This window comes from Chinchilla lanigera, unplaced genomic scaffold (genome assembly GCF_000276665.1).
Source record: "Chinchilla lanigera isolate Chin_1 unplaced genomic scaffold, ChiLan1.0 scaffold00003, whole genome shotgun sequence".
NCBI lineage: Eukaryota > Metazoa > Chordata > Mammalia > Rodentia > Chinchillidae > Chinchilla > Chinchilla lanigera.
In genome coordinates this window covers 12,410,039-12,437,080 of record NW_004955404.1, presented here as the reverse complement: position 1 = coordinate 12,437,080, position 27,042 = coordinate 12,410,039, and the positions used below count along the sequence as shown (strand labels likewise).

General features: G+C 43.9%; 2 protein-coding genes across 3 annotated transcripts in view; one reads left to right on the top strand and one right to left on the bottom strand.

The window, feature by feature from the left end:
- The window catches only part of Ipo5 (importin 5), a gene marked incomplete in the record, with an annotated part of 63,527 nt that extends 43,201 nt beyond the window's left edge, over positions 1-20,326 (top strand). The window contains 13 exon segments of one of the 2 annotated variants that reach the window (XM_005374083.2): positions 4,118-4,336; positions 5,862-5,945; positions 7,581-7,713; positions 7,792-7,913; positions 9,584-9,680; positions 11,228-11,400; positions 12,548-12,659; positions 12,745-12,800; positions 13,751-13,873; positions 15,055-15,274; positions 15,915-16,143; positions 18,229-18,370; positions 18,931-20,326. In XM_005374083.2, coding sequence (XP_005374140.2) covers positions 4,118-4,336; positions 5,862-5,945; positions 7,581-7,713; positions 7,792-7,913; positions 9,584-9,680; positions 11,228-11,400; positions 12,548-12,659; positions 12,745-12,800; positions 13,751-13,873; positions 15,055-15,274; positions 15,915-16,143; positions 18,229-18,370; positions 18,931-19,017 — 1,797 coding nt within the window. 2 annotated transcript variants of the gene reach the window in all.
- Positions 20,327-22,232: 1,906 nt separating this feature from the next.
- On the bottom strand, positions 22,233-22,659 carry LOC102017735 (cytochrome c, somatic-like). The gene is made up of 2 exons (XM_005374082.1): positions 22,424-22,659; positions 22,233-22,311 (listed from the first exon to the last, which is right to left on the bottom strand). The coding sequence occupies exons 1-2, from the start codon at positions 22,657-22,659 to the stop codon at positions 22,233-22,235; spliced, it is 315 nt and encodes a 104-aa protein (XP_005374139.1).
- Positions 22,660-27,042: the final 4,383 nt, after the last annotated feature.

Below are 27,042 nucleotides of genomic sequence, written 5' to 3'. Positions count from 1 at the left end.
CTTAGTCTGCATTCTCATGTTCTCCGAGTCCTTGTTCAGCAGCTGTTCCTCCGCTGACTGTGGACCTTTCTGGTTCTCAATGGCAGGAGCAAGAATGACCCGTTGTGTGGCATGTATTCCCAGGGGTTTCTCCATGTTTGTTTGTTTTTTTTTGGTTTTTCTCCGGTACCGAGAACTGAACTCATGACCTTGCGCTTGCCAGGCAGGCGCTTTGCCGCTGAGCTAAATCCCCAGCCCCGGTTTCTCCATGTTTGAATGAGTCACACACGTCCGTGGGTGGGCACCTGCATCCGGTGCGTGGTGCCCACCCCTACATTTTTTAAAGACTGAAGAAAAGATTTCCTGAGAGACAGAAAAGGGACAGTGTTGAGTGCTGCATGAAAAGAGCATGGCCTAGCAGAGAAGGAGGGGCACCCTTCTGTGGACACCAGCAAGGCTGGGACTAAACACAGACTAGATACGGAGATGCGGAACAGGCCCAAGTGACAGCCTGGGCCTGGGTCTGATAGTCAGGGTAAGATAAAGAACAAAGTAAAAGACAGTAGGAAACATGGAGATAGATCTTTTGCATGTGAGCAGAGGACCAAGAGATGCAAGGGTAAAAAGAATTAAGATGTGGCCCGTACATGTTCCAACTCCTCACAGTGAATGTATTCATTATGTACCGCAAACCTGTACTAAGAGAAAAAGATAACTTCTTAAAAAGTGTAAAATTGTAATGCGAGGTGAAGAGCTCAGCTGAGGGTGTGCTTGCCATCCATATGAGGAATTCAAGAAAACCTGGAGTAGTTACAGGGGCTTAGATACTCGTGTGAATCAGGGAGGGATTGTTTAGAATCTTGCCAAGTGACAGCCTGGGCCTGGGTCTGATAGTCAGGAGGCATTCATCACCAGCCAGCCTAGAGAACCCTGTAGGACCTCGGGGCAGGGAAATGGGTCATCACCTCCACTTTGTCATAAAGGAGAAGAAGGTGTGGGGAGAACAGGGTTCCTTATTGAGAACTTCTGGAGAGTGTTGGATTGGGCCCTTGACTTAAGAACGCAATTCACTCATGAGGGCTGCTTGTAAGTCAAGTTGGTCGTAAGTCAACCCTGTTTTTCCCCTGAGAAATAATGGCAATACCCATAATGCATTCCGAACCTCCCAAAGCACCCCTTAGGTAAACCTTTCGTATTAAAAAAGGGTTGTATAATGTGCGTGATTTGCCAGAAACACCAATAATTTTCCTAGTGTATTCACCAAAAAGTTATAAAATGTGCCTTGTTTACCAGAAACAATGATTTCATAATGTACTCACTATCCAAGTTGGCATCTTTGGCTTGCAGGAAAGGAGAATGAAATGGAAGATAGTTATTGTTTGGAAGGAGAGTCCCCTTCTATAAGAACGTCAAGAGTCTGGCTCTTTGATGTCCCTTTTCTCCTTGGGAGAGCCTGGAGCCCACTGGGACCTGCTTCTGGCTCTCTGGGTCTCAACCTTTTCAGAACTAAAAACTGGTCTAAGTTGTCTGTTTCTGTCTTTAACCCTGTTGTATAGTGTTGGATGGGAGACTACGTGCCTCTTGGATGGGAGCCATGACATTGTCTCCCTTCCAAGTACTAACCTGGCCCAACCCTGCTCAGCTCCAAGATCAGATGAGATTGGGCGCATTCAGAGTGGTATGGCCATGGACAACGTGACATTGATTAAGCAAGTGAATGCAGCAGTTGGCTTTTTCTCTGTCTGGATGGGTCTTTTCTACAAGTGTTTGTAGCTCTGTCCGTTTCTTTCAGGTTTTTTTTTAGTTCAAGAGAACAACTTTGCTGCGCTGATTATTGATAACCACCTCCACCCTTCAGAAAGCTCCTCAGCTGCCATTCTCTGTTGCTCAGCCAGAAGCTGCTAAAGTTCCTCTGTAGATGTTTCTTCTGAGTGTTTCCTCCACATCTCCACGGTCTACCTACGAGCCTGTGGACTGTGCTGTAGTGACAGTGTCATCAACCATAGGGTCAATTGAAGGCTTGGGCTCCTCCACACAGCCTTCAAAGTCTCTCTCCTGAATAATTTTTGGCCACACTTTCTTAAGGAGATGCCCCCAGATAGGCCATGCTTTCTTTTAGGCAGATCTCAGTGTCCTTAGAGAGACACTGGCCCAGGATTTCTGAATTAACCCCGTAAGGAAAGGATGTTATAATGTTCCTTCCAGAACTATCTGAGGGTTAAATCTGTATCTGACACCACCTGAGAGCGTTTCAGGAACAGTTCCTTGGTGTACAGTTTCTAAGTTAGTTATAACCTCCTGGTCCGTAGGCTGCAGTAGAGGAGTTGTGTTAGGTGGGAGGAACTCAGCTGAGAGCCATGGGAATTCTTCAGCCAATTCTTCCAGATCTCGAGGGTGAGCAGGATTGTCCGTAATGAGAGTCTTGAGTGGTAAACCTTGGTCCTCTAGATATTTCTTAACAGGACAGAAAGTCTCTCCAATCCACTCAAGAAAAAGTGCTCTTGTTACCCAGACTTTTGCACTAGATCTCCACATGACCCCTCGCCTATTCTTCATGACTTTGTTTTCTGAACACTCTGTGAATCTCAGAGTGATAAACTGAGAGGTTTTATCTCAGATCACCACTCGCATTAGCACATAGCAATGAGGTTAGGCTGTCCTTCCTAGCTTGTGACCTGGCATTTTCTCCCTGAAAAGGCCAGTTTCATCACAGGTGAAAATTTGATAGGAGCAAAAGCCATTTCTCTGTGTCATCCTTTCAAAGTGGTGCATGTAATTTTCGGCAGCCCTTGTGTCAGCACAGGCTGCTTCATCATGCCTAGTTACAATATGAACACCAGTTCTCCCTTTAAAATTGTGAAACCAGGGGTAGGGATATAGGTCAGCAGCACAGCACCTGCCTGGTAAGCGTGAGGTCCTGAGCTCATTTCCCGGTACCCACACAAAAAAAATTGTGAAACCACCCCTTCCTGGCACAAAGCATTTCACCATTATCACTTATTGATGGATTATCCTTTACAACATCTGCATTTATAGCCCTAGCTTTTTCATATCAACTCAGATAGGCTATAACCTGTCATTTGCCTTTCTGGGGTTTTTTGTTTGTTTTTTTGACAGGGTCTTGCTATGTAGTGCAGGCTGACTTTGAACTCATAGTGATCCTCCTGCCTCACCCTACTGAGTACTGGGCTTACAGGCATGTGCAGCCATGCTGAGCAGCTGTCTTTTGTTTATCCACACTAATAATAACCTTTCCACCTCATATAACAGTGTTGATCAAGACCTGCTAATTTGAGTAACACCTTTAGTTTAGCAACACCAGTTTCTTTGTATAAATCTTTTTCTCTGTAAGACTGTCGAGATGGTGGATTTCGACATGCTGTTCATATGTGAGATAGGTCACATGGATGTCTCTCTCATATTTCTCCACAATTTCCCTCATTTTGATTGTGATTGCTTTCTTTATCTTTCCTTCCTTCCTTAGTGCCTTTGTAGCTTTTGGGGGGCCATTTTGATAGCAGTAACCACAGCAGTTACATAAAGCACTAACTGAAGTCATGTCCACAAACATGTGTTTCTGGGCTCAGACCAGCGCTTATGTATACTTACATATGTTTTTCTGGCATCTCGAGTCTCTTTACAACTGCACAAACAGCTGGCATTTGGGTTATAATGCAAGACTTTGGTCAGAAGTTAAACCTCGGGTTCCAGTCATAACGCAAGTTGTTCATATATGAGGCCAGTCATAACTCAAAGGTCCACTCTAAAGAACTGGGCTTGAAAGGGAGTGTTCACCACGATACAGCCTAAGTAGTGGTAGAAATCACTGAGGAACAAAGATAAAGCATTAAGCTTTATGAATATAAAAAATGGAAGGAGTCAAGATTTGAACTGGACAAGCAGCAGCACTTTGAGATAAGCAAACATGAGTAAGAAATGCTATGTTTACACAGTAGAAAATCCACATTAATAGTCCAAGAGGAGATTATTTTTATAGAAGTTTTTTCCAAAACCTATAGCTTCTGCTCCTGGCTTCTGAAGAGGTATTCTCAGCTTGCCAAACTGGGAGACAGTGGTAGATTTTAACTATTTCTTGCAGTTTTTTCATTTAAGTAACCTGTTTTGTATTTTCTTCTAGTTGATTCAGAAAGGCACCAAATTAGTTTTGGAACAAGTTGTGACATCCATTGCATCAGTTGCAGATACTGCAGAAGAAAAATTTGTCCCCTACTATGATTTGTTTATGCCGTCACTGAAGCACATTGTTGAAAATGCCGTACAGAAGGAACTCAGACTTCTGAGAGGGAAAACTATTGAATGTATCAGCCTCATTGGTCTGGCAGTTGGGAAGGAAAAAGTAAGCAAACCTGTATTCTGTTAAATTTCCTGTATGTAATTTGGCTATGTCAGCATTAAGGATACTGAGTTTTTTCCCTCCAGTAAATGGTTTTCTGGGTGCTGAATTTTTTGCCTTCATCTTTCCTTTAACATTACCTTTTTTAAAAAAAAAAAAACAGGGTCTCACTGTGTAGTTCAGACTAACCTCAAACTCATAACCCTCCTGCCTCAGCCTCTTGAGTGCTAAGATTACAGGCGTGTGCCACCATGCCTGGCTACTTCTGTTTTCTATATAAGTAAATGGTCTGTGTTTTTTCATTATTAATATTAATGATCCTTCACTCAGTTATGCTCTTGTCACCCCTTCCCATTTCCTTACACCATCCAGCTGCCTCGGGAGAGGCCTGTGCAGTTCAGTATTTGCATATGTAGTTGTACTTACTTGTGCTTAGAACTGTGCCAGGTGCTTTGCTGATAGCTAAAGGGCAGCAGGTGTCCTGGGAGGGAAGTCCTTGTGCATAGAACTTCTCAGTAAGTAACTGGCAGGGCCTGTTGTCCAGTGTGCTGCTTCTCAGCCAGCATCTCAGAGCTATCCAGCCTGAGCCAGAATAAGTTCCCGTGTCCTTGATCTTTCGTGTTCTGACCCTCAGAGCTGTCAGCACGGATTCCTGTGTCTTGCCTCTCCAAAGCCAGCATCAGTGTTAACTTAGCTTTTAAATTGCTTTCTGGCACGTGCTAGCCAACCAGGCATTGGTGTTTCCCATGCTGTGTGTATCTGGCTTTCATACTGGCTTTGAAACACTGCCAGGTTTGATAATACAGTGGAGAGTGCCAGAACTGTGGAGAGTTAAATGAAAATCATACAAAATAAAATCTCTGTGCCATGAATTGCATGGAGGAGCTCAAAATTTTCTTTCTATGTTTGAATTTTTTTCTGCTTGAAGCAGATCAAAACTTGATGTTGTTACAAACTTCTTTCTATTACAGTTCATTTTGACCTTCATTAGAAAATAAATTTTTCTACAAAGGTTATTATAAAGTCTGTTTAACATGTATATATATATTTTTTTGTTTTGTTTTGTCTTTGATTTTTTTGAGACAGGGTCCCGCTGTACAGTTCAGGCTGGCCTTGAGCTCACTTTGTAGTCCAGGCTGGTCTCAAACTCACAATGATCCTCCTGCCTCAGCCTCCCGAGTGCTGGGACTACAGGCATGTGCCACCACGCCCGGCAGTCTGTTTAATATAAATGAAGGTTTTTCAGTATAATAGTTTCACCCCGGCATGGTGACACACGTCTGTAATCTCAGCACTTGGGAAGTTGAGGGAGGAGGATCCATGTCAGTTCAAGGGCAGCCTGAACTACATAGCAAGACCCTGACTCAAAAAGACCAAAAAAAAAAAAAAAAAAGTAGCTATTGAGTTTTAGCCATGTGGGAAATGTAGTGTTTTTTTGTTTTGTTTTCTTGTTAAGCAACACACAAGTACATCTGTGATCTGCTGTACACTATCGATTCCGGTTACTTTCCTTCGTGTTCTCTTCTAGTTCATGCAGGATGCGTCAGATGTGATGCAGCTGTTGTTAAAGACCCAGACAGACTTCAGTGACATGGAAGACGACGATCCGCAGGTGAGCAGTCCTGCTGTGGTTGTCTGGACCCGTCTATGGGTTGTGGGCAGCACAAGGTTAAATGCACTTGTGAAAAATGAGTGATCGCTTTCTTGAGGTACTGTTCCCTGGAGGTCTCAGAGACAGGCTGTGACCAGGCTGCTTGCGCTCCCCGCCCTTCTCGGTGTGGTTGTCTCCAGCCTGTGTCCTAGGCACCCGTCTTGCCACTCTTGCCCGGCAGTGTCTTTCACAGCCTTCGCTGCACATTTCTTCTGTATGCTTGGGCTTTGCAGAGCTTTCTACAGAGTTCAGGATTCGTTTCCTGGCCAACTGCTGAGTGTCTCCGTTTGAGTGTCTCTTGCAGTTTAAGTGCAAATTGACGTCTCCCCTGGCTGTAAGAAATACAGAAACACCACAGTCTCAGAAGCCACGTGCCCGTTCTCTGCCCATGCATAGACAGACAACCCCTTAAGGAAGAAGGACGCCACACACACACAAACAAGCCGGAGCGATTTCTGCTCCTGTTCTCTTCTCTGTGAGGCTGTTCTGGCTTGTTCACTTTCTTGGTGTTAGGCTTAGGGCAACAGCTGTGTCACAGCAACATTGTACTTATCTGGCATAATTTTAATGATCATTACATTGTCCAGCATACAACAAGGCACTCAATAATTTGAGTTAAAATTCTGTTATACATAGCTATAATGTAATGTTCCCTTAGCTTAAGTAGGAAAATACCTTTTTGCAAAGAAGGCATGTTTATTTTTCTTTTTTTAACTTCCTTTACAAAGTGGTATGCAAGTGATGTGCATCTTTGTATATACTGAGGTACAAGGCAGGAAGGGTACTTCACAGGCTGCTAACGCTAGGGACACTGAGGGAACTACGCGCTGTAAGGAGGTATAAAAGTAGTAAGGACCGGCTTGGTTCACCTTTGTGTCGGCGCATCCAGTACTCCTGCATGTAGAAAACAGCCAGTAAATATTTGTTGAATGAGTCGACTTTGTTTTTACAATTAAGTCGCTCAAAACACCACTTTGTTTTTTACAATTTTAAACTTTCTTTAATAAGAAATGGAAATTGTACCTGTGCACATGCAGTAAATAGGCAGACAGACAAGCAGATATGGGGGATCACTTTCTGGGTTCTAGACATAATGAGTTAGGACCACATTATCAACGGGTAATTTGCAGTTGATTGAGTCTATAAGCACAGTGGTAAGATAAGTGGTATCTTAATTATATCTAGCCACTTACACAAAAAACTATACCCGCTAAGAGGACGGGATTTGTTTCCTTACTTTTAATAATGTTTAGTGGGGCAATAAGGATAGAGTTGTACCAGATGTGTTCCTGCCTTTGAAAATTAGTGCGCAGGAGTTGAGGTGTTGGGCTTCATTTAGGTAGTGCAGGTGTTAAGAGAGGAAACTAATTTTAATTGCTTCATGAAGGACAACAGTAGGACAGCTTCACCTGCTGTCTTTATCCCAGGGTAGAGTTCACAGAGGTGAGATTATTGATTTGGACCCTTTTACATACCTGATCCTAGGAGATGCACTTACTAAGGGGCCATGAGGCTATCAATGAAATGAAATGGGGGAATGACTTTACCCCATCTTACTTGTTTTAAAATCTGTTTTAATTTTACATTTTTCCCCAGATCTCTTACATGATCTCAGCATGGGCTAGGATGTGCAAAATCCTTGGAAAAGAATTTCAGCAATACCTTCCAGTGGTTATGGGGCCTTTAATGAAGACGGCTTCGATCAAGCCTGAAGTCGCCCTTTTAGACAGTAGGTGTCTTTGCAAGGACATGTGGGCTGTACTGTGTGTCTCTGCATTTTTCATATGCATTTTTCTTGTGTAAATAGCCCAAGACATGGAGAACATGAGTGACGATGATGGCTGGGAATTTGTGAACCTTGGAGACCAACAGAGTTTTGGTATTAAAACTGCAGGACTGGAAGAAAAGTCAACTGCTTGCCAGATGTTGGTATGAAATTATAATTTTTACTAAAATTATTTGCAGCAGTACTGGGGATTGAGCCCAGAACTTTCACACTGAGCTATATCCCTACCCCCATTTTTTATTTTGAGAAAAGGTCATGCTGAGTTGCTTAGGCTACGCTGGCACTTGGGATCCTCCTGCCTCAGCCTCCTAGAGTACTGGGATTACAGGCATGTTGCCACCATTCCTGGTTTTCCTGATGTTGTTAATATCAAAAATAGTAAGTTGAGTGAAGATGATTGATAAATTACTGTGTCCTGGAATATTATATAAGTGTTACAAAGGGATTAGAGAATAAGCTTTTATAAGGAAAAAATTTTGTGTGTTTTTTGTTTTGTTTTGTTTTAGAGACAGGGTCTTACTATGGTGTTCCAGCTGGCCTTGAACTCATTTTGTAGCCCAGGCTGACCTTGAACTCACAGCAATCCCCCTGCCTCATCCACCCTAGTGCTGGGGCTATAGGGGTATGCCACTTGGCTAAGATTATCTTTTTTTATGCTCAACCTATAGTAGTTAGCTAAGTTTATCTTTTGAATAAATGGATAAAAATGTACTTGCGGTATTATAAGCAAAGGTAAACTTCCGTGATTTCAGTTGTGTAACAGTCATGGGTGTGGTGGGAAAATCACAGTGTTGACAATCTCGTGGTGTTTTGAGCGTGTGTTATAGGCAGTGAAAGATGATATTTTTTTAAAGTTACAATTATGAAAGTATAGTATATTACATATTTAGCAGTTAGGTTAGTCTTGATAAAAGAGGCTTAAATTGTATTATGTATTATTGTATTACTGTGTTCTCCTTAATTCATTTAAGTGTGTGTTTCTTAAACTGTTCTTCAATACTTACTGCCTATGATTTATAAACATTTTGGATTGTTGTGGGTTTTTTTCTCTAGAGAAGAAATACAAATATAACATCTTCAAAGAAATGACACAATCTTTTGATGTAGTAGAAGAGATTGACAGAACAGTTTTTCCCATTCACTGTTGAAAAGATTTTTTTTTAAGAAATCAAAATAAGCCCGGCCCAGTGATCTACACGTTTAGTCCCAGCTGCTGGCTAGGCTGAGGCCGAAGGGCCTCTTGGAGTGCTAGGTTGCATTTACTCAAGCTTTCAGGTTTTAATACTTTTGAAAAAAAACTATACTAATACATTTTGTCAGAAGATTTTTCAAAGTACATAATATTTCTAAATTTTCCCACACACAAGAAATAGAAATAAACACATGCACTGTCCAGCCCTTGGATGATAATATACCTCGCAGTCATTTTATGGCCCTTCTCACTTGTAGCTTTTTGTTACTTTAAGATTAGTTTCAGGTTGTACGTGTGAGTTTAAATATAGATCTAGTCAAGATGCAAGGTTTTGTGGACTTTAAGATTTTGCTGTTGGGGCGGGGGATGTATTTCAGCGGCACAGCAGCTGCCTGGCAAGCACAAGGTCCTAAGCTCGATTCCTGGTACCCCCCGCCAAAAAAACAAAAGATATTGCAGTTTGCTAATAAATAATTCATAAAAACTAACGTGGGTGTAGCTTAGTGCTCTCATGCTTGCCTAGCTTGTGCAGCCCCCCAGGATTGAGCCCCAGCACTGTAAAAAAAATAAAGAAAAGCTGTAACATGATTACTGATTTCTTTCCCAATATTTTTGTTTCAGGTTTGCTATGCTAAGGAGTTAAAGGAAGGTTTTGTGGAATATACCGAACAGGTTGTCAAGCTGATGGTCCCTTTACTGAAATTTTACTTCCACGATGATATCCTACAGCAGTTGAGCACAGAACATTTCTGGATTTCGTAAAAAATGCCCTATGGCTTCTTCAGTTACTAGATTTTGTGCTGACTGAAGTATTCGGCACCATTATTTAGTTTGCAGTAACTATAGTTACAGATTATTAACCTGGTTCTCTGCGTATGTCTTTGACTGTGCCAGAGACATGAGGGAGAAATTGGGAACTGTCCCCCAGTTACCAGGCAGTGTTGATAGCCCGCTTCGGGACTGGAAGGGGTGTTACTGGCAAGTGTTTACAGGTGTGTATGGTTGCTGCCTTCCCCAGGTATCTTTCGATGATGGTAGGAAAAGAAGATTTCCTGAGTGGGTTCAAGACCCACAGATAGCTAGCTTTCTAGAACAGAGACTCGTACCTTGCTGATGTGGACAGTGGCTCTGGGAGAAGCCTCTCAGTAAACCTGCGTGTTCATGTTTTTATACTCGGTGGTAGGGTTATGTGCAGCTACATTTTTATGCCCTTACACACACATGGTTTCAGAGGTGGGTAGAGTGAGGACAGCCAAGGGAGGGGTGGAGCTCAGACTCAAACCCAGACCGAAGCCAAAGTCTCTTTGTTCTAATCTCTCCCATAGTGCCCTGTACAAAAGATGGCTTGCCCGGCAGACTTCCTGTGGTCCCGGAGGCAAAGCATACTTGCTTTTAAGAAGTTATCCAGACCTTATTTTATAATAGGATTAGATAGTGGTAATTTAATTTCATTGACAGCAGTAAAGCTAGCATAGCACAGAGGAAGTCTAAGGAACCTGGAGAAGCACGTATTACCTAGTTTCAGGGTAGGTACCTCTTGGGAAACACTCCCACAGCTACAGGTCCTCGCGTGTCCTTACTCTATATAGGTTACATCCTGTAATAAAGGGTCCATCCTTCATTACGGGATCCATGCTGTTTTTATTTTTTATTGTTACTATTTTGTGTTTTTGAAACTGGGTTTCACTGTGTAGTTCAGGCTGGTCTTGAACTCACTGTAGCCCAGGCTGGCCTTGAACTCACAGCAATCCTCCTGCCTCAGCTTCCCAAGTGCTGGGATTACAGGTGTGCGCCACCACACCTGGCCACCATCCTGCTGTTTTGTAGGTGACACACAAAAAAATTCAGTAATACTGTAATGAAAATGTTTCCAAAATAAGAAAACAAACAAACAAAAAAAAACCCAAAAGTAAATACTTAAATTTTCTAAGAAATAAACACTGAGCTCTGCCTAAATTATGTGACACTGTGGGTCATCTTGGCACTGACAAAACAAAGACAAGGTCTGAAATCCTGCTTCTGAATTAGACTTCCTGGAATGAGCCCAGACACACAAACGACACGTACGTCTTGGGTCAGCAAGTGCAGAGCTTACTGTTGTGTGGACGGGGAATTTTTCTGTTTTTATATGCGCTCTGTTTATTACAGGCTCTTGTTTTAGATAAACAGAGTTGCCAGCACCCTGCGGTGTTACTTACGGTGAGAAAGGATACTAGAAAGGTGTGGTGAGGTCCCTTCATAGGCGTATTTCCTTAGCACCACAACGCGTCCGAGTGGCAGCGGCAGAGTCCATGCCTCTTCTCCTGGAGTGTGCGAGAGTGCGGGGTCCTGAGTACCTCACGCAGATGTGGCATTTCATGTGCGACGCGCTGATCAAGGCCATTGGCACAGAACCAGACTCGGACGTCCTCTCGGAAATCATGCACTCGTTTGCCAAGGTGACTGTCTCCTAACGAGTATGTGTAGAGTTGTGTTTACTTGCTAGTCACGCTGAATAAAGTAGGGGTGAAGTTAGGGGCTTTTTAATATGCTAGAGCATAATTTTTTATTGGAAATGTTTAATTTTTGGCATGTTGTAACTTTTGTATAGGAGTAGGCATTGGAGAAAGGGTAAATGCCCTGGAAGCACTGACAGGCGGGCAGAACGGAGCAGGCAGAGGCCTGGAGGCATGTGTTCTTTGGGAACACAGAAGACATTCTAAATAGGCTGCCCGGCTTCTGCCCTTACATTCCCAGTAGTCTCACTACAGACCTAGGTGCCGCCTTCGCTTCCAGTCTGACTCTGTCCAGTGTACTCTCCCGAATGCCTCTCTTACTTTTTCCCCACTGACGACTCTCTGGTGCTATTGAAAACAGCCTCACTCGGTCTGCCCCGAGAGCCTCTCCTCCTTCCTCCTAGTTCGTTCTCCTTGGCTCAAGCATGGACTTACTGGTTATCTAGTCCCTCCTTCTCCGGGCTCAGTATTGTCCCAGCTGCGCACAGCTCCATGTCTTGTGCCAAGCTCAATTCAGAGGTTACAGTTAGAGCTGGGCCTGGTGGCACACACCTGTAATCCCACCCCTTGGGAGACTGAGGCAGGAGGATCACTGTGAGCTTGAGGCCAGCCTGGCCACCCTGAACTGCATAAAGAAACCCTGCAAAAAAAAAAAAAAAAAGGTTCAGGTTAGGGTTCCTTTACATTCCCTCGATTGAGAACCTCTGCTGTGTTTCCGAAGAAGGCGTGCTTTTGTGCCTTTCCCTCTATCTGCAGTGCTCCTTTTTCCAGGTGTGACGTCTTTGTATGTTGCACGCAGAGATTCTTGGGAGCTGGCTTATGTTCTTCCACCTTTCACCCTCAGAACCTAGCAAAATGCCTGCCACGTAGCGGCCAGTACATGTGCGAAGTGGAAGCATTGTTTCTAACTCTTCTCTCAGGTGCTGTCGTTCTGACAGTTCCGGGTTAAATGCATGGCTGTGCATTCACCTTCCCAGATCCTGAATAGTGTTCCTTTTTGTCAGGCTTCCCTGTGATTTCTAATGGAGTAACGCCTGGGTCTGGTAACCATTAAACCTTACGAGCTGCCTTCTTCCTTCCTCCTCACTAGTGCATTGAAGTCATGGGGGACGGGTGCCTTAACAACGAGCACTTCGAGGAGCTGGGAGGGATCCTGAAAGCCAAACTTGAAGAACACTTTAAAAATCAAGAATTGCGGCAAGGTAAGTGTCCCGTGCTTTTATTTCTGAGTGAAATCCTTGACCTTTTTGGTGATCATTTAAAAACATCTATTTGGGTGTGTTTTAGTTAAAAGACAAGATGAAGACTATGATGAACAGGTTGAAGAATCACTACAAGATGAGGTAAATTATTCCCTTCAGAACTTCATTTATGTGACCATTTTCATCTGCAGGATTTTTAAACACTTCAGTTTCTAACTTAACTCACTTGTTACTCTGATATAATTATCAGTAATGTAGCAGAAGAGCCTGACATTTCATTTATTGATTTGCTTTTGCCTTTCTTTTTTTTTTTTTTTTTTTTTGAGACAGGGTCTTGCTGTGTTCAGGCTGGCCTTGGACACACTAGGTAGCCCAGGCTGGCCTCAAACTCATTACAGTCCTCCTGCCTCAGCCTTCCAAGTGCTGGGATTACAGGCGTGCACCACCACACCCAGCCTGATTTGCAGAAGAATTTGAAATAAACTGATTTGTCTTTTGCGTGCTGTGTGTGCACTCAAAATACCAGGTGTTTTATTTACACGTGGTTGAAATGCAGCTGTTTGTGCTTCACCACTTAAATATGAGTGGCCTCAAACTGCTGTGAAACGATTGCTCACAGCGACACTGCTGGCAGTGGAAGGCTGTCTTGGCCGTTCCTCGCCACCACTGCACAGCACGGCTGACGCTCGTGTGGAGGGCCTGGCACCTGCAGTGCCACCCTGTGGTGGGCTGCAGCGCACACAGCCAGCACTTGCGGCCCCAGCCGCCTGTCACCCCTCAAAATGAGGGCCGTTCTGCCAAAAATAAATAGCAAATGAGGGTAGTTTCCCATCCATCTACTTTCAGGTATGTTCCAAGGAAAGTTTTTAAGTGCTTCAATTTGTCACACACTTTTTTTTGTGCATAGAGACAGGTAAGAGATGTGACACCTGATCTTTAAAGTTACTTCGATCTCTGGATAATTGATCTGACCCTGAGGGGGGAAGAGAGAAATTTCATTCTCTGGTTTTTGAGACTTTTATACATGTTGCTCTTGGTGATAGAGAAGATACTTATGAACTCACCTGGGTGTGTGTTTTCTTTTTCTCTAGGATGATAATGATGTTTATATACTGACCAAAGTGTCAGATATTTTACACTCGATATTCAGTAGCTACAAGGAAAAGGTGTTACCGTGGTTTGAACAGCTGCTTCCTCTAATTGTCAATCTAATCGTAAGTGGTTACCCTCAGTTATTTTGGATATTTGGCCTGGAATTCTTTGTTGTGACATATAAAATCTTATACTTAAGATTAAAATGGGCCTCAGAAATAACAGTCTTCACTGTATGATTGATTGATTGATTGATTGGAACGAGGAATCAAACTCAGGAGCTCACACTTGGCAGGCAGGCGCTGTGCTGCTAAGCTATACCCCCGTCCCTTCACTGTACGATTTTAATTATCACATTGTCTATTGCCGTGTGTATTTTCTCATTATATTCTTGATTGCTAATTAGGTTTTCCATAGAGCAGTTACAGTGCTTTCTAAAGACATACAGATGATTTTTCATTACTTCATATTATGCCACATTAAATTAAAACATGGAGAGAGAATGATTACATTTTATTCAGTGAACCATAGCAAATTCATTTACGATCCTTTTATTAGTATATTTGGATATTGGATATGGATACTGGCCTTATGTATTTTACTTTTTAAGATACTTTATAGGTTTGCTTTAGGATAGTTTAGGTTCTAAATCAAATTGAATGGAAAGTACGGATTTTTCCGTAGACCTCTGCCCCCATCCACATTCCCCACCAGAGCAGTGCTTTAGTTACGGTTGTGGAACCTACACTGACACATTATATAATTGCTTTATGTTTTTAAAATGCAAATTAACAGCTACCATTGAATATTGGGTAGGGGTTAAAAAGATCTAGGCACACGTGCCCTAGCCTGTTGAATCAGTGCTGTGAAATCAAGCACTTCTCAGCTTTTGTTACCTTTTCTAATACGGCTTTACCATTGTCTTGTATTTTTGCTGTGTTGCCCTGGCTGGCATCAGACTCCTGGGCTCAAGTGTCCTGCCTCAGCCTCTCAGCTAGCTGGGACCGTTGGCACACACTGCTGCCCCTGGCTCCGTCTCTTCTCTTTTAAAAATCAGTACACGTTATGCTAGTGTCGGTTCCTCCCGGTGTGTGGCAGTGTCCCGTTGTGGAGTTCTGTAACAAAACATGCAAGTCCTGATGAACTTCATGAAGTCTGTGCATCAGTTTATAACATTGTCAGAACAAAAGGTTGTTGCTGTGTTTCTGTTGTTGAGGCTGTACTGAGTATTCGTCACACTTGTCTTTATCCTCTCTGTGTATACCAGAGCTTGCGGCTTAAAAGAGAATCTTTTGTTTTCTAGTGTCCACATAGACCGTGGCCAGACAGACAGTGGGGACTGTGCATCTTTGACGATGTCATAGAGCACTGTAGTCCAGCCTCATTTAAGTATGCAGAGTACTTCCTAAGGCCCATGCTCCAGTATGTATGTGACAACAGCCCGGAGGTCAGGCAAGCGGCAGCGTACGGCCTGGGGGTCATGGCGCAGTATGGAGGCGAGAACTACCGCCCTTTCTGTACAGGTGTGTTGGCTTACTGCACAAGCTCGCGCGTGACATCCGGGTGTCCTCTGAATCTCAGCCTCATTCTCTTCACCACGCCTCTTAACATTATTTGCCTGTTTTTACTGTATTTTTGTTCCTCATCTTAGCACCTAGGAATTTCTCATGTTTATTCTCATAGAAATGGAAGTGAAATGTGAATGGACTCAGCCTCCTCCATCCTAACCTTGCAGGGCACATTTCATTTGGGGTTTAAACCACAGCCTTAGTGTGGGGTTTTCAAACCCTGAGCCGCTTAGGAAGACCTTGTCTCGGGGGAGTGGGGGGAATTAAAAGGCCTGGATTGTAACTTACTGCAAGGCCTTAGGTGGAACCACAGGCAGCTTTTAAAGCTGCGGTGCCCTTGGGTGGTAGCAGCGTCAGCCTAGAGCTGGCTGCCCTGGGTCTCTGAGAGCACTTGCGCTCCTGGCCGTGCTGGGCCGGTGTCCTCTTTGTGACCACTTCGTAATGATAAAGCTAGAAACACAGACCTTTCCTTACACTTTGCTTTCACCATAATCAAGAAGTGGACCAAAGGTCACGATATCTATGTTAAAAAAAATTTATATTCATTTACAGGAAAATAGGTTTGACTGACTTTTTAAAAAAATGTTTATTTTAGAAGCTCTTCCACTGCTTGTTAGAGTTATTCAGTCTGGAGATTCTAAGACCAAAGAGAATGTCAATGCTACAGAGAACTGCATCTCAGCAGTAGGGAAAATTATGAAGTTCAAGCCTGACTGCGTGAACGTCGAGGAGATCCTGCCGCACTGGCTGTCCTGGCTTCCTCTCCATGAAGACAAAGAAGAAGCGGTTCAGACTTTCAGTTATCTCTGCGACCTGATCGAAAGGTAAGGAGGCAGCCTGACCGTGTTGCATGCCCCTTCCGCAGAAACGGTGCTCCTTTGCTTCCCCCCGTAAGTTCAGTTTCTTGAGCCTGGACCCTGCCGTGTCTGGGCAGGCCCTCAGTTGTGTAGCTTTATAATAATACTGCCTTGTAGTCATGGTAAGAAACCATATTATCTTTCAGATTTTGTTTTTTTTTGTTTTTGTTTTTGTATTTTTCCAGTACCGGGAATCAAACTCACGACCTTGGGCTTGCCGGGCAGACGCTGTGTGGCTGAGCTAAATCCCCGGCCCCGTGGTTGAGATTTTGCCTTTATAACAACTAATTTTGAGTTGTTCTTTATGGTTTTACGTATTTTTTTGAGACAGGGTCTCAGTGTGTAGTTCAAACTGACCTTGAGTTCACTATGTAGCCCAGGCTGGCTTGGAATTCTCAGTGATTCTCCTGCCTCAGACTCCTGATTGCAGGCAAGCACCGCCACACCCAGTTCTTCATAGAATGAAACTCCACATGAGGCACTTGCGAAAATAATGTTGCAGTAGTGTTTCCTCACCCACTGCATGAGAATTGCAGCATGCGGCGGCTGTAGAAACTTCCAGATTAAAGCCATATTCTTTGGGTCTGTTTTTCTTAGTCCATATTTCCTGAAATATTAGCTCACTCCTGGTTTTATCACTCACTGTTAGCTAGTATTTTTAGCTCAGGAGTTAATCCAAGTGCTCCACTCCCTGGAGTTTAGCAGACTCAGTGAGGAATGTGATGGCCTGCGCTGGCTATACCCATGCCACCCGTGCCTGCGCATCCAAATGAGCGCTTGTCAGACAGGCCACATGACTGCCCCTAAGGCCCCTAAGTTGTATCCCTGACAAAGACTCTGTCCATAACAAAGACTAGAATTCTGTTTCACGATTAGGCCTCTTTTTGTTAAATCTGCCTGGACTTTATTTCCTGGCTTAATCCTAACACCCCCATAGAATCTTTTTGAACTCCAGGCTTTATTTAGAAATTGGCCGGGCATGGTGGCAAACACCAGTAATCCCAGCACTGGGGAGGCTGAGGCAGGAGGATTGCCGAGAGTTCAAGGTTAGCCTGGGCTACATAGTGAACTCAAGGCCAGGCTGAACTATACAGCAAGACCCTGTCTCAAAAACAAAAAAAAGAAAGAAAGAAAACAGTTTAGCCCATTTATTCCAATGATAGCAAATTTTTGAATTTTTGCATGAAATTCATATAATGTTACCTAAAAAACTTCAAGGAACAAGAATCTGAAGAGAAATTTTACTATGTTCTGTTGTTAGGGAAATTCCAAAAATGGAACACTAAGCATAAAAGAATTAAATTAAGAAATTTACTCTTTTTTTTGAGACAGGGTCTCACTATGCAGTTCAGGCTGGCCTTGAACTCGCTTTGTAGCCCAGGCTAACCTTGAACTCTCGGCAATCCTCCTACCTCAGCCTCCGGAGTGCTGAGATCACCAGCATGTACCACCACTTCTGGCTCTCCCTTGTTTTTTAGTGCATAACAAATTATTTATACAATAGTGCATTCTGTTGGGGTTTTTTCGGGGGAGGGGTGTTTTTTTGAGACAGGGTCTCACTGTGTAGCCCAGACTGGCCTTGAACACAACAGCAGTCCTCTTGCATCGGCCTCCTGAGTATTGGGATTAGAGTTGTGCAGTGCCACGCATGGCTGCATTGTTGTTTAGCCTTTAAAATAACCCTGAGAGATTATTTTTCCTGAGTTACAGAGGAAGAAATTGAAGAGCTAATGTATGTGAAATCAGTGGGTTGTCTTCCTGTTGAATTTATTTATTTGTTTGTTTGTTTTTGGTCGTTTTGAGACAGGGTCTCACTATGCTGTTCTGGCTGGCCTTGAGCTCACTTTGTAGCTCAGGCTGGTCTGGAACTCACAGCGATCCTCCTGCCTCAGCCTCCCGAGTGTTGACTTTACAGGCGTGTGCGTCCGGCTCTTCCTGCTGAATTTGAAAGACAGTTGATTTTCATGAACATGCCAGGATGTGATAATATGAGAGCTTGAGGGGTTGCTCCTTAGAAACTTCATTTTAAAAGGTTTTTTTTTCTTTTGTCAGTAATCACCCAATTGTTCTTGGCCCAAACAACACCAATCTGCCCAAAATATTCAGCATAATTGCAGAAGGAGAAATACATGAGGCCATTAAACATGAAGATCCGTGTGCCAAACGTTTGGCTAATGTAGTTCGCCAGGTACAGGTAAGCTGATTTGGTTGAATTAGGAAAAAGGAAATAAAACTTCGCTTTTCTAGCCCCCCCCATTTTATATTTTAAAAACTAATGAGCTAAGGAGATTTCATTTTTATATCCTTGTCTCCAGACATCAAATGGATTGTATTTAATATAATCTGTTCGTATGTTTTCCTTAATTATTAGATCTAAAATCTTCACCTTAAATTTCAGACATTTAAGCCTTTAGTTGGTGGTTAACATATGCTCGTATGTATATGTGAATGAAAAAGATGCAGTTTAATGTTATCAAACCCAAAATTTAAAAGATTTTTACCCCCTGAATTTGTGTAGTATATAGGTTACTTGAAGGTATCATTTACTACTATAGCTTTATCCAGGAAAAATGAAGAAAATTTTTCTGTAAATGAAAAAAAAGTGGAAGAAATTGCCAGATGTCTTGCTTTTACAATAGTATTGCTTTTACAATAGTATAATAGTATACTGTTATTATAGTCTGTGTGATAGTTACTGAAATCCTTCCAGGTGATCACCCTATCCAAAGCTGTATGATTTTTTTTTTCCCTTAGACTTCTGGAGGATTGTGGACTGAATGCATATCACAGCTCAGTCCCGAGCAGCAGGCGGCCATACAGGAGCTCCTGAACTCTGCGTGAAGGGCCTTAATATCACCCACCAGAAAACTAACTCCAAATAAACGTTTACCCTTTTGTTTAGGTTTCTTTGTTTTGTTTTTGAGCAAGAGAGCAGCAGTAGTGTTGTGTGTAGGCCATTCTCCTGGAGAGCCACCAGCAGGAAGAGCAGCCTGGTGCGCGGTGGAGTTGCGAAGGGTTTCTTTCACACCACTGGCGGAGTGCCCTGTAAGCCCTGAAGTAGCACTGAAGAGTATTTTTCTATTGGGATATCACACTCCTGTGAAGGGAAAAGGGAAAAACGAATTTTTCTCATGAGACATAAGGAAAACGAGGATAGACAGCTTTGCCATCTCGGTGTAGGGGTGTGTTCCAACAAATCACCATACACCTAGTGTTCCTTCTGTTGGAGTGTGAGTCTGTTTATGGGGTAGGAGGACACTGTCTGCCCGGCAAACCAGTAGATGCAGAAGTGGAAAAGCAAAACTGATGCCAGACAGCGAGCATGAGGATGTCACGTTTGCCGTTACTTTGGTTCTCCTCCCCAAAAGGCTTACGCGGTGACTCGGTGAGGCTTCCCGGCCTCCAGCCCGTGAATGTGAAGTGTCGTTGGCATGTCTGGCAGTAGTCTCTCGTTCACGCCTCAATAAACAACATGAAATACAAAAGAAGCTTGTGTAAAAACGCAGTACTGTCTGGCTTTGATTCATTTAATGTTTCCTCTGAGGACGATCTCCTGTTTCTTAAAGTAATGGCTGTGGTTCTGGATGTTTTCTTCACGTGCTTTCATTGTGCAATTCAACCTTAAAAGCAACCGGTTTTTACTGGCGTCCCACTAATTTAAGCTAAGTTATGACGCACCTGTTCCAGTCACAGTTGGTATGCTTCTGAGGTTTACAAATTTCAACCAATAGTTGTTCTGTTCTGTTTTGTTTCGAACTAGGATTGTTCTGGGTAGAGCAAAAAGATTTGGCTTACTGTTTCCATTGCAAATTGTAATTGCTTAGAGCCACACACCACCTTTGAGCTTTTAATTTTGCAGTAAGAATTATGGCTGAAATTATTTACTGAAAATTTCAGTAAAGTGTGTGAATGTTCTTTCTTTATGTATTAACCTCATAGCAGTAAATGACTTGCTGTTGTTTCTTTAAGTAATTTTTCTAAGGGATCTTAATAGATTTCTGTTGAAAACTTCAGTGTTAACATTTTTATAGTTTGTACTAAATTTAACCGTGATATAAAAATGAATTTTATGCATAGACCAGAATTTAAAATTAAAGGTTTTTTTCTTTAAATGATTTGCATTACTTTATTAAACGAAACCTGAAATGGAGTGAAAAGTAGACTGGATTGTGTTCAGGCGGTTCGCATGTTAGCAGACACCCTCCCGCTCCGTCTCAGCCTGTGGCGCACGGGGTCCGTGTGGAGGCTGCACCAGCAGTGAAGCTCTTTGCTTCTGTGGGAGCCTGCGGGACTCCTGCAAGGGGTGTGGCAGGGTCTGGAGCTGCTTCATACCCTGTTTTCCTGTGGGAGGGAAAGTGGAAATTGGAGTAAAAACGTGTCTAGGCAACCCTTGTCTCCTTTTGCTTATAGAGTCTAAAAAGCTAATGCAGGTACTGATGTTTCTCACCTGGACTAGTACAGGTCTTGCCATTTATTCCTACACTTGCAGAAATGTGAAAAGTACAGCACACATTACTAGTTCCGGTGGAGAAGCGGTCAGGAAATGCGTGGGTTTTCCGTAGAACCTAGTGGTTACGGAGCACTGTGTCAGCACTCGGGAGCCAGACCGCCTTCCTTCCAGCCCAGGGCTCGCCGGGCGGTCAGGATGTACCTGGAGGAGGACCGAGACCCAGGAGGAAGTCAGGTGAGTGCACTCCGGTCAAGTGCAGTGTGGCTCCCTCCTCTCTAATGGGAGTAGAAAGTGTAAGTGTATTTGGAATTGGTTAGTAAGGGAGGTTGGCATTAAAGGCTGCTGGCGTGATGTGCTCTTGAAATCCAGGCTTCAGGACTTACTGTACATGATGTTCCGTGAACAATTCTTTGTAATTGCCCAGAGAAACATTTGTAAGACCTTGTTCTGTCTACGCAAGGTGAAAATTTACGGGGTTTTTCCCCCTTAGCTTTTGTACCACAGTCAGTGGCCTGTTGTCAGCAAGTAATGCTATATGTGTGAATCCCAGCTATTTCTGGAAGGAAATAAATGTGTGTGGCACTTACATTTTCTGACAGTTTTTTTGAAAGTTAACATGCACAAGTATTAGAACCCTTTAGCATAGCTGAATCTGGAGTTCTTTTAAGAGCTATAAATTTAGAGCCAAATTATCTAAAAGGTATATATATATGGTCTCTTAAGACCTAAGGGGGTTCTGTGTGTTCACAGTCTGGTAATTACTTTGTGATCTGATTATCTGCAACGATCACCTTTTGGAGGTAGGAAGAGGCCATCTGAAAGGTGAAGGTGCGGGCTGAGTGTTTCACTTCATTACCCTTTGTTCTGCTCCGGAGTTTTGTTGCATCAAATAATTTTCTGTCTCTTGCTTCACAGAATAGGTCTCTTATCCCTCTTTGCTACAAAGGAACAATGGCCAGGTGACCTTGTTTCATTTTCCTAAGCAGGTTCTTAACCCTGAAAGTGTAGTCACTGCGTTTTTGTTCTTTTGTTTTTTGTAAGAAATGTTAAATATTCTATATTCTTTATTACACATGCACCACATAAAATGCCTTTCTGTTAGTAAAAGGCAGCACTTTTTTAGATGCAGGGAATTCTAATTAAATTGGCAAAGTCAAGACCAAAAATACAGACGTTGCTTTCTTGTCTTCAACCACTCCCTTTGACAGGCTCATAAACACAAACTTAAACAGGAGTCTTGCTTGGTTTTGAGACAATAAGGGATTTCCCCATATTTAAACATTCACAGAACCAGTTATATAAATCTAAATATACATCCAACCTTCAGTAAATTTTGAGATGACATTCTCAATCTTTGTGAAAAGTCAAACATTACTAATCAAATCCAAACATATTTGGAAAGGGAACTGAAATTACTATCAAAACTTGGGGAAAAAAGATAACCGTTTCACGACAAGCCAATTTTACTTAAATCAGGACTGTCCAACAAAAATATTCTGTTAGGCCACTCATGATCTGAATTCTGGTGTATGAGATCTATTAAATTATGGTACACATAAAAAAGCCATGAGACATTTCTGTTCTGTAATAAATAAGGCAGTGACTATTACTCATGGGTAGCCTTTTTGAGGTTAGCAATTAAGTCTGCCCTTTCTCCCTTCTTGATGCCAGCCAAGATCATTTTTTTGTTTTTTTGGTTTTTTTTCTGGTACCAGGAATCGAACTCATGACCTTGCACTTGCCAGGCAGGCCCTGTGCCGCTGAGCTAAATCCCCAGCCCCTACCGAGGTCATTTCTGTTCCAGGGATATACTTCTTGGGATTCTCCAAATACTGCATTGGTGTATCCTCTCCCCAGGTGATACCTTTGTTCTTGTTGGTATGTGTGTAAGAGAATGCAGCAGCCTGACCTGTCATCCTCCCAAAGAGACCATGGAGATGTGGCCGTGTCTTGCGCTTGCCTCCCTTCTGAGCAGTGTGGCACTGGGCACACTGTACAAAAATCTTGCTGCCTTTCTCATCAGCATCACCCATTTTTAAACCTGCTGCAGCTTCCGCGCCGGGTGGTCACTGCTCTTTCCTCCTTACCGCAAGGAGTGTTCCGTTCGGAAGCCAGACATCCCGCTCTCTAGTCACTGCGTATTTTAGAAGAAGAAAGTTAATGATCTGCGAGGTAGGCACTCATCAACTTGAGAGTAGGCTGGAGTTTCATTTGCAGCACTGAGAACTTCCCTGGGGGACAGGTTAGCCCTGAAGCCGTCGTGAGCTCTCCTGGCCCCGCTTTTTCATGCATTGCGTGCCACATAATATTTGGCCTCATTGTGCGCTTGTTGTGTGTAGTAATGAATAAGTAAATACAGGCACTGTGCAGAAGAGTCATAGTGAAGTTATTGGCTTCTTAGAAATGAATCTAAAAGTGGTACAAGGAGATTTTTACATTAAACAGTACGAAAATGGTTTTCCACAATTCCAGTTAGGGCCACAGAATGTAATGCCTTCATGAGTGTGTTCCATTGTGACTGAAGGTCTTTGTGTATTTTCATTTGATTGAGCTTGCATTTCTGTCCTGTTGCCTAGCTTCTTGTAATGGTAATCAAGAACAGTGCCATCTGTCAGGCGTGGTGGCACATGCCCATAATCCCATCGTTTGGGAGGCCGAGGCAGGAAGATCAGTGTGAGTCTGAGGCCAGCCTGGGATGCATAGCAAGACCCTGTCTCTAAAAACAATAGAATCATTTGCTGTGGGTTAAAATTTAGTTCCCCAAAGACAATGGGTAAGAAGCAATGAATTGCAGCCTAACAGCCAAGCTTTGTAGGCTAGAGTGTGTCCTTTTGTAGCACAAAAGTAGCTGCAGACAGTATTGAACATTTAGGAAAGTCTGTCCCAGTAAAACTGGGCTAGCTGTAGTTAGCTGACTTGTGAGTAAAAGGCTACAAAAGTCCCAAGACTGTCAGGTACTCCGCTCACCTCCCTTCTGCTTGCCCTAGTAGCCTGTGTATGTGCGTTGGGCATGGCCATATGCACCGCACTTAACATAGGGTTGAAATGAGCTTAGAGTACAAGCCAGGTGCATCCAATGTGAACCGTCCTTGCGTAAGTTCTGTTGCTTCGGGGACAAGTACTGTGGTCATTCTCGGTATTGACAAAGGAACTAGAGAGTGGGAAATAAACACTGAGTTTTGCAGTCAGAGAAGGCGGCACCGAAGTGTGATTGGCTTATGTGGCCGCACTTCTAACCTGGTGTGACACAGGTGTTAGGAAACGCCGCCGCCCCCTATCACATGGCCTGTGAGTACCAGGTACTTCTCCCCTAAAAACAGCAGCTTGTCCCTATCTAGAGAAGACGTTGACTTGGACCAATACACGAGGGCTGGTGGTTCTGCACACCGCACCCGAGTCGGCAGGACCTCCGCCCCGTGCACGTCTTCGGCACCTGTGTAGCGCAAGGCCCCTACACGAGAGAGCGGGAAAGGCCTGTCCCCTGCGTGCGCCCCTCGGGAGGGAGCCCCTGCCGCACGGGGCTGTTGTAAGGCCTGCGCTGCACATGCAGCACTGACACTGTATTTGCTGTTGGCTGTGCACGTGCTGGAAGAGGTGGAAGTGAATTTGGGAAGTCATTTCACAGAAAGTGACGCTAAACCAGACCAGAGCCGTCCGGCTTGCGTGGTACAGTGCTGAGTAAAGCACATGACCTCCGCTGGTGGGGACACGGGTTTCCTGGTCCTGGAAGGGTGACAGCACCCGGAGCAGTTCACTGAGTCGGGGAAGCGTAGCATTCATGTACTTGGTGCTGCAAATAAGATGTATCCAAGCTAGGTGTGGTGCTGCCATCTGTAACCCCAGCACTCGGGAAGCCGAGGCAGGAGGATCCCAAGTTCCAGCCAAGCCTGGGCGACTTAGTAAGACCCTCCATGAAAAGGACCGAGATGTAGCTCAGCGGGAGGGGCCTCAGCTTAGACAAGCCGCCGAAGGAAACCATCCCTCTCATTTTGAGAAACGCCCCCTGAGTGGAGGCGCTGTCCAGCCTTGGCCCTCGCTCTTCGGGTTAGGAAGTTCGCACTTGGGCTGCACTGTGGTACCAACAGCCAGGAAGGTGAGGTCTTTCCAAACCTCTCACCCGACCTTGAGGTCCGTCCTGGGGAGAACTGCAGCAAGATACACCCTTGTAACTAAAGGGTGACGAGAATATGCCAACCGCTGGGAAACCGGTAAGTTGGTCCGAGCCCCTCGGTACAGTCCCTCTGGATCCCGCCAAGCCTAGAAATCCAGCCGGGCAGGCAGTCTCGGCTCATCCCACCGTGAGCTGCTGGCCCTTCACTGGCCGTGGGTTTCCCCGAGCGGCACCCGGGCCTCGCGTTCTTTCCATACTGACTGCTGAGCACTGCTCGGGCGGGGGTCATTTCAGCCAGCTGGTTCTTGTATTGAACAAATTTGATTAAATTACCATTTTCTGTTTTCTGTTACAAAAGTTAATGAAAATAGGCAATTTTGGTCACCCTGTACTTAAAGAATTGGACTGGTAAGCTCCAATTGTGTGATCCAGATTTTCTCAAAGCCTGCTGTGACTGGCATCGGCTAACATTTTTTATATGGTTTTAATAAAATCCCCTTGGACGAGGAAATGGCAAAAGTTAAAGTATTTAAGCAGAGTTATCAATTTTAATGCATTTTCTAACCTAAAAGTCTAGTTTATTGGCCAGGGGTGGTGTAATTCCATCACTCAGGAGGCTGAGGCAGGAGGATTGCTGCGAGTCTGAGGCCAGCCCGAACTGCATAGCAGAACCCTGTCTCAAAAAAAATTAGTTTATTATTAATCAGGAAACTATATTTTAAGAAAAATGAAGCCCAGTGATAGTTTTAGTGCACCTGAATTGCTTCTAGGAAAACACTACCATTATACTTAAGGCAGAAGCCATAGCTCACCTTACAGCTATTTGAAGAAGACAGTAAAACTATGAAATAGGTACAAAGCCTCAAAAGACTTGGGATCCAGCCCTGGGAAAGTGTGAGGAGACTCATACTGTCCTTTAGGGGTGCTGCTCCCCCTGAAATCACTCTCCCCCTCACTTTCCCTCCATGACTTCCTCAGCTCAGGGCAGTGGTAAACATCAAGCAGTCATACGACAAAGGGATGCAAACCAGTAGGGATGACAAGTGGGACCTGATTGTATCCCACACACCCAGCTCCAGCTCCTGAGAGCCCTTGTCTCCCAAGTTGTCCAGAAGCCCCGACTTCTCTCCTTTTCTGCTATTGCCAAAACTGCCTGGACCTGTAGGCGAGGGGCTGCTGCCCCCATCCCAGGAGCTTTGCTCCTGACCTGGACCCCAGGAGCTCTGCCTGGGGCTCCGAAGAGGGTGCTCCCGCTGATGTGAGTGGTGACGAAGACGGAATGGGATGGAAGGCCGGGCGTGGTGGCGCACGCCTGTAGTCCCAGCGCCCAGGGCCGAGGCAGGAGGATCACTGAGTTTGAGCCCAGCCTCGGCTAGAAAGTGAGTTCAAGGCCAGCATAGTGGAACGCTGTCTCAAAAAGAAAAAAAAATTGAAAAGAATGGAATGAACGGAATGGGATGGAACGGAAGACAGAAACTCAGAGCCTGCCTGGGCGCCGCAGTGACTTTCTTGACAGTTACACCCAGGCCCTGAAGACCGGCCTTCCATCATTCAAACATCCCCAAAACAGCAAAGTTGGAGAGCATGTGCAAAATCCGGGCCGCTTGCTTCTGAACTCATCTGAAATGTTTCTGGGAAACACTAACCATTTATGAAAAGACCCCTGGCATTTCCTCAAATCAGATGGCAGGCGTAAGTAGAGAGGTGAATGTTTTCTTTAGTTTTCGTACATGACAAAAATGTATGGCTATTGTGAGACTGCAGGAATTCTGGAGATCTATCTTCAGCTTGGCCTTTGTTTTACACAATGGGCCACCTGTACCTGGTTCAAAATTCGAGATTTATTAAACATTCTGAAAATCTTCCTACTCCTGCACTCAGCCACCCGCTCTGAAAGGAAAATGAATAAATGTGATCCAAGCAGGCCCTTTCTGTTTGCTGTAATTGACGACCTCCTTCTGGAAGGAAATAGTGTTTTTGGTGAATTATATTCTGCTGAGTAGGAGTCAGGTTGCCAACTGTTCTGAGAACTACCCACCCACTTAGTTTTTACCCAGCCTGGGTTGTGTAACCGGATTGTATAGGTTAATCTTTTCAATCAACAATGATTAATAAAAAAAATTTTTGACTTTAAAATGTCTCTAGTATAAAGAATCTTTAAAATTGGTCTGTTTGAGGTACCCTTGCACCAAATTTGTAACGTTCCAACAGAACTAAGTTGTCTGAAAACAATTTTTACATTCTTCCCAGAATGGTAAAGTTACTGTTGTAGTCAGAGTTTACAAGGGATGTATTTAATACAGGA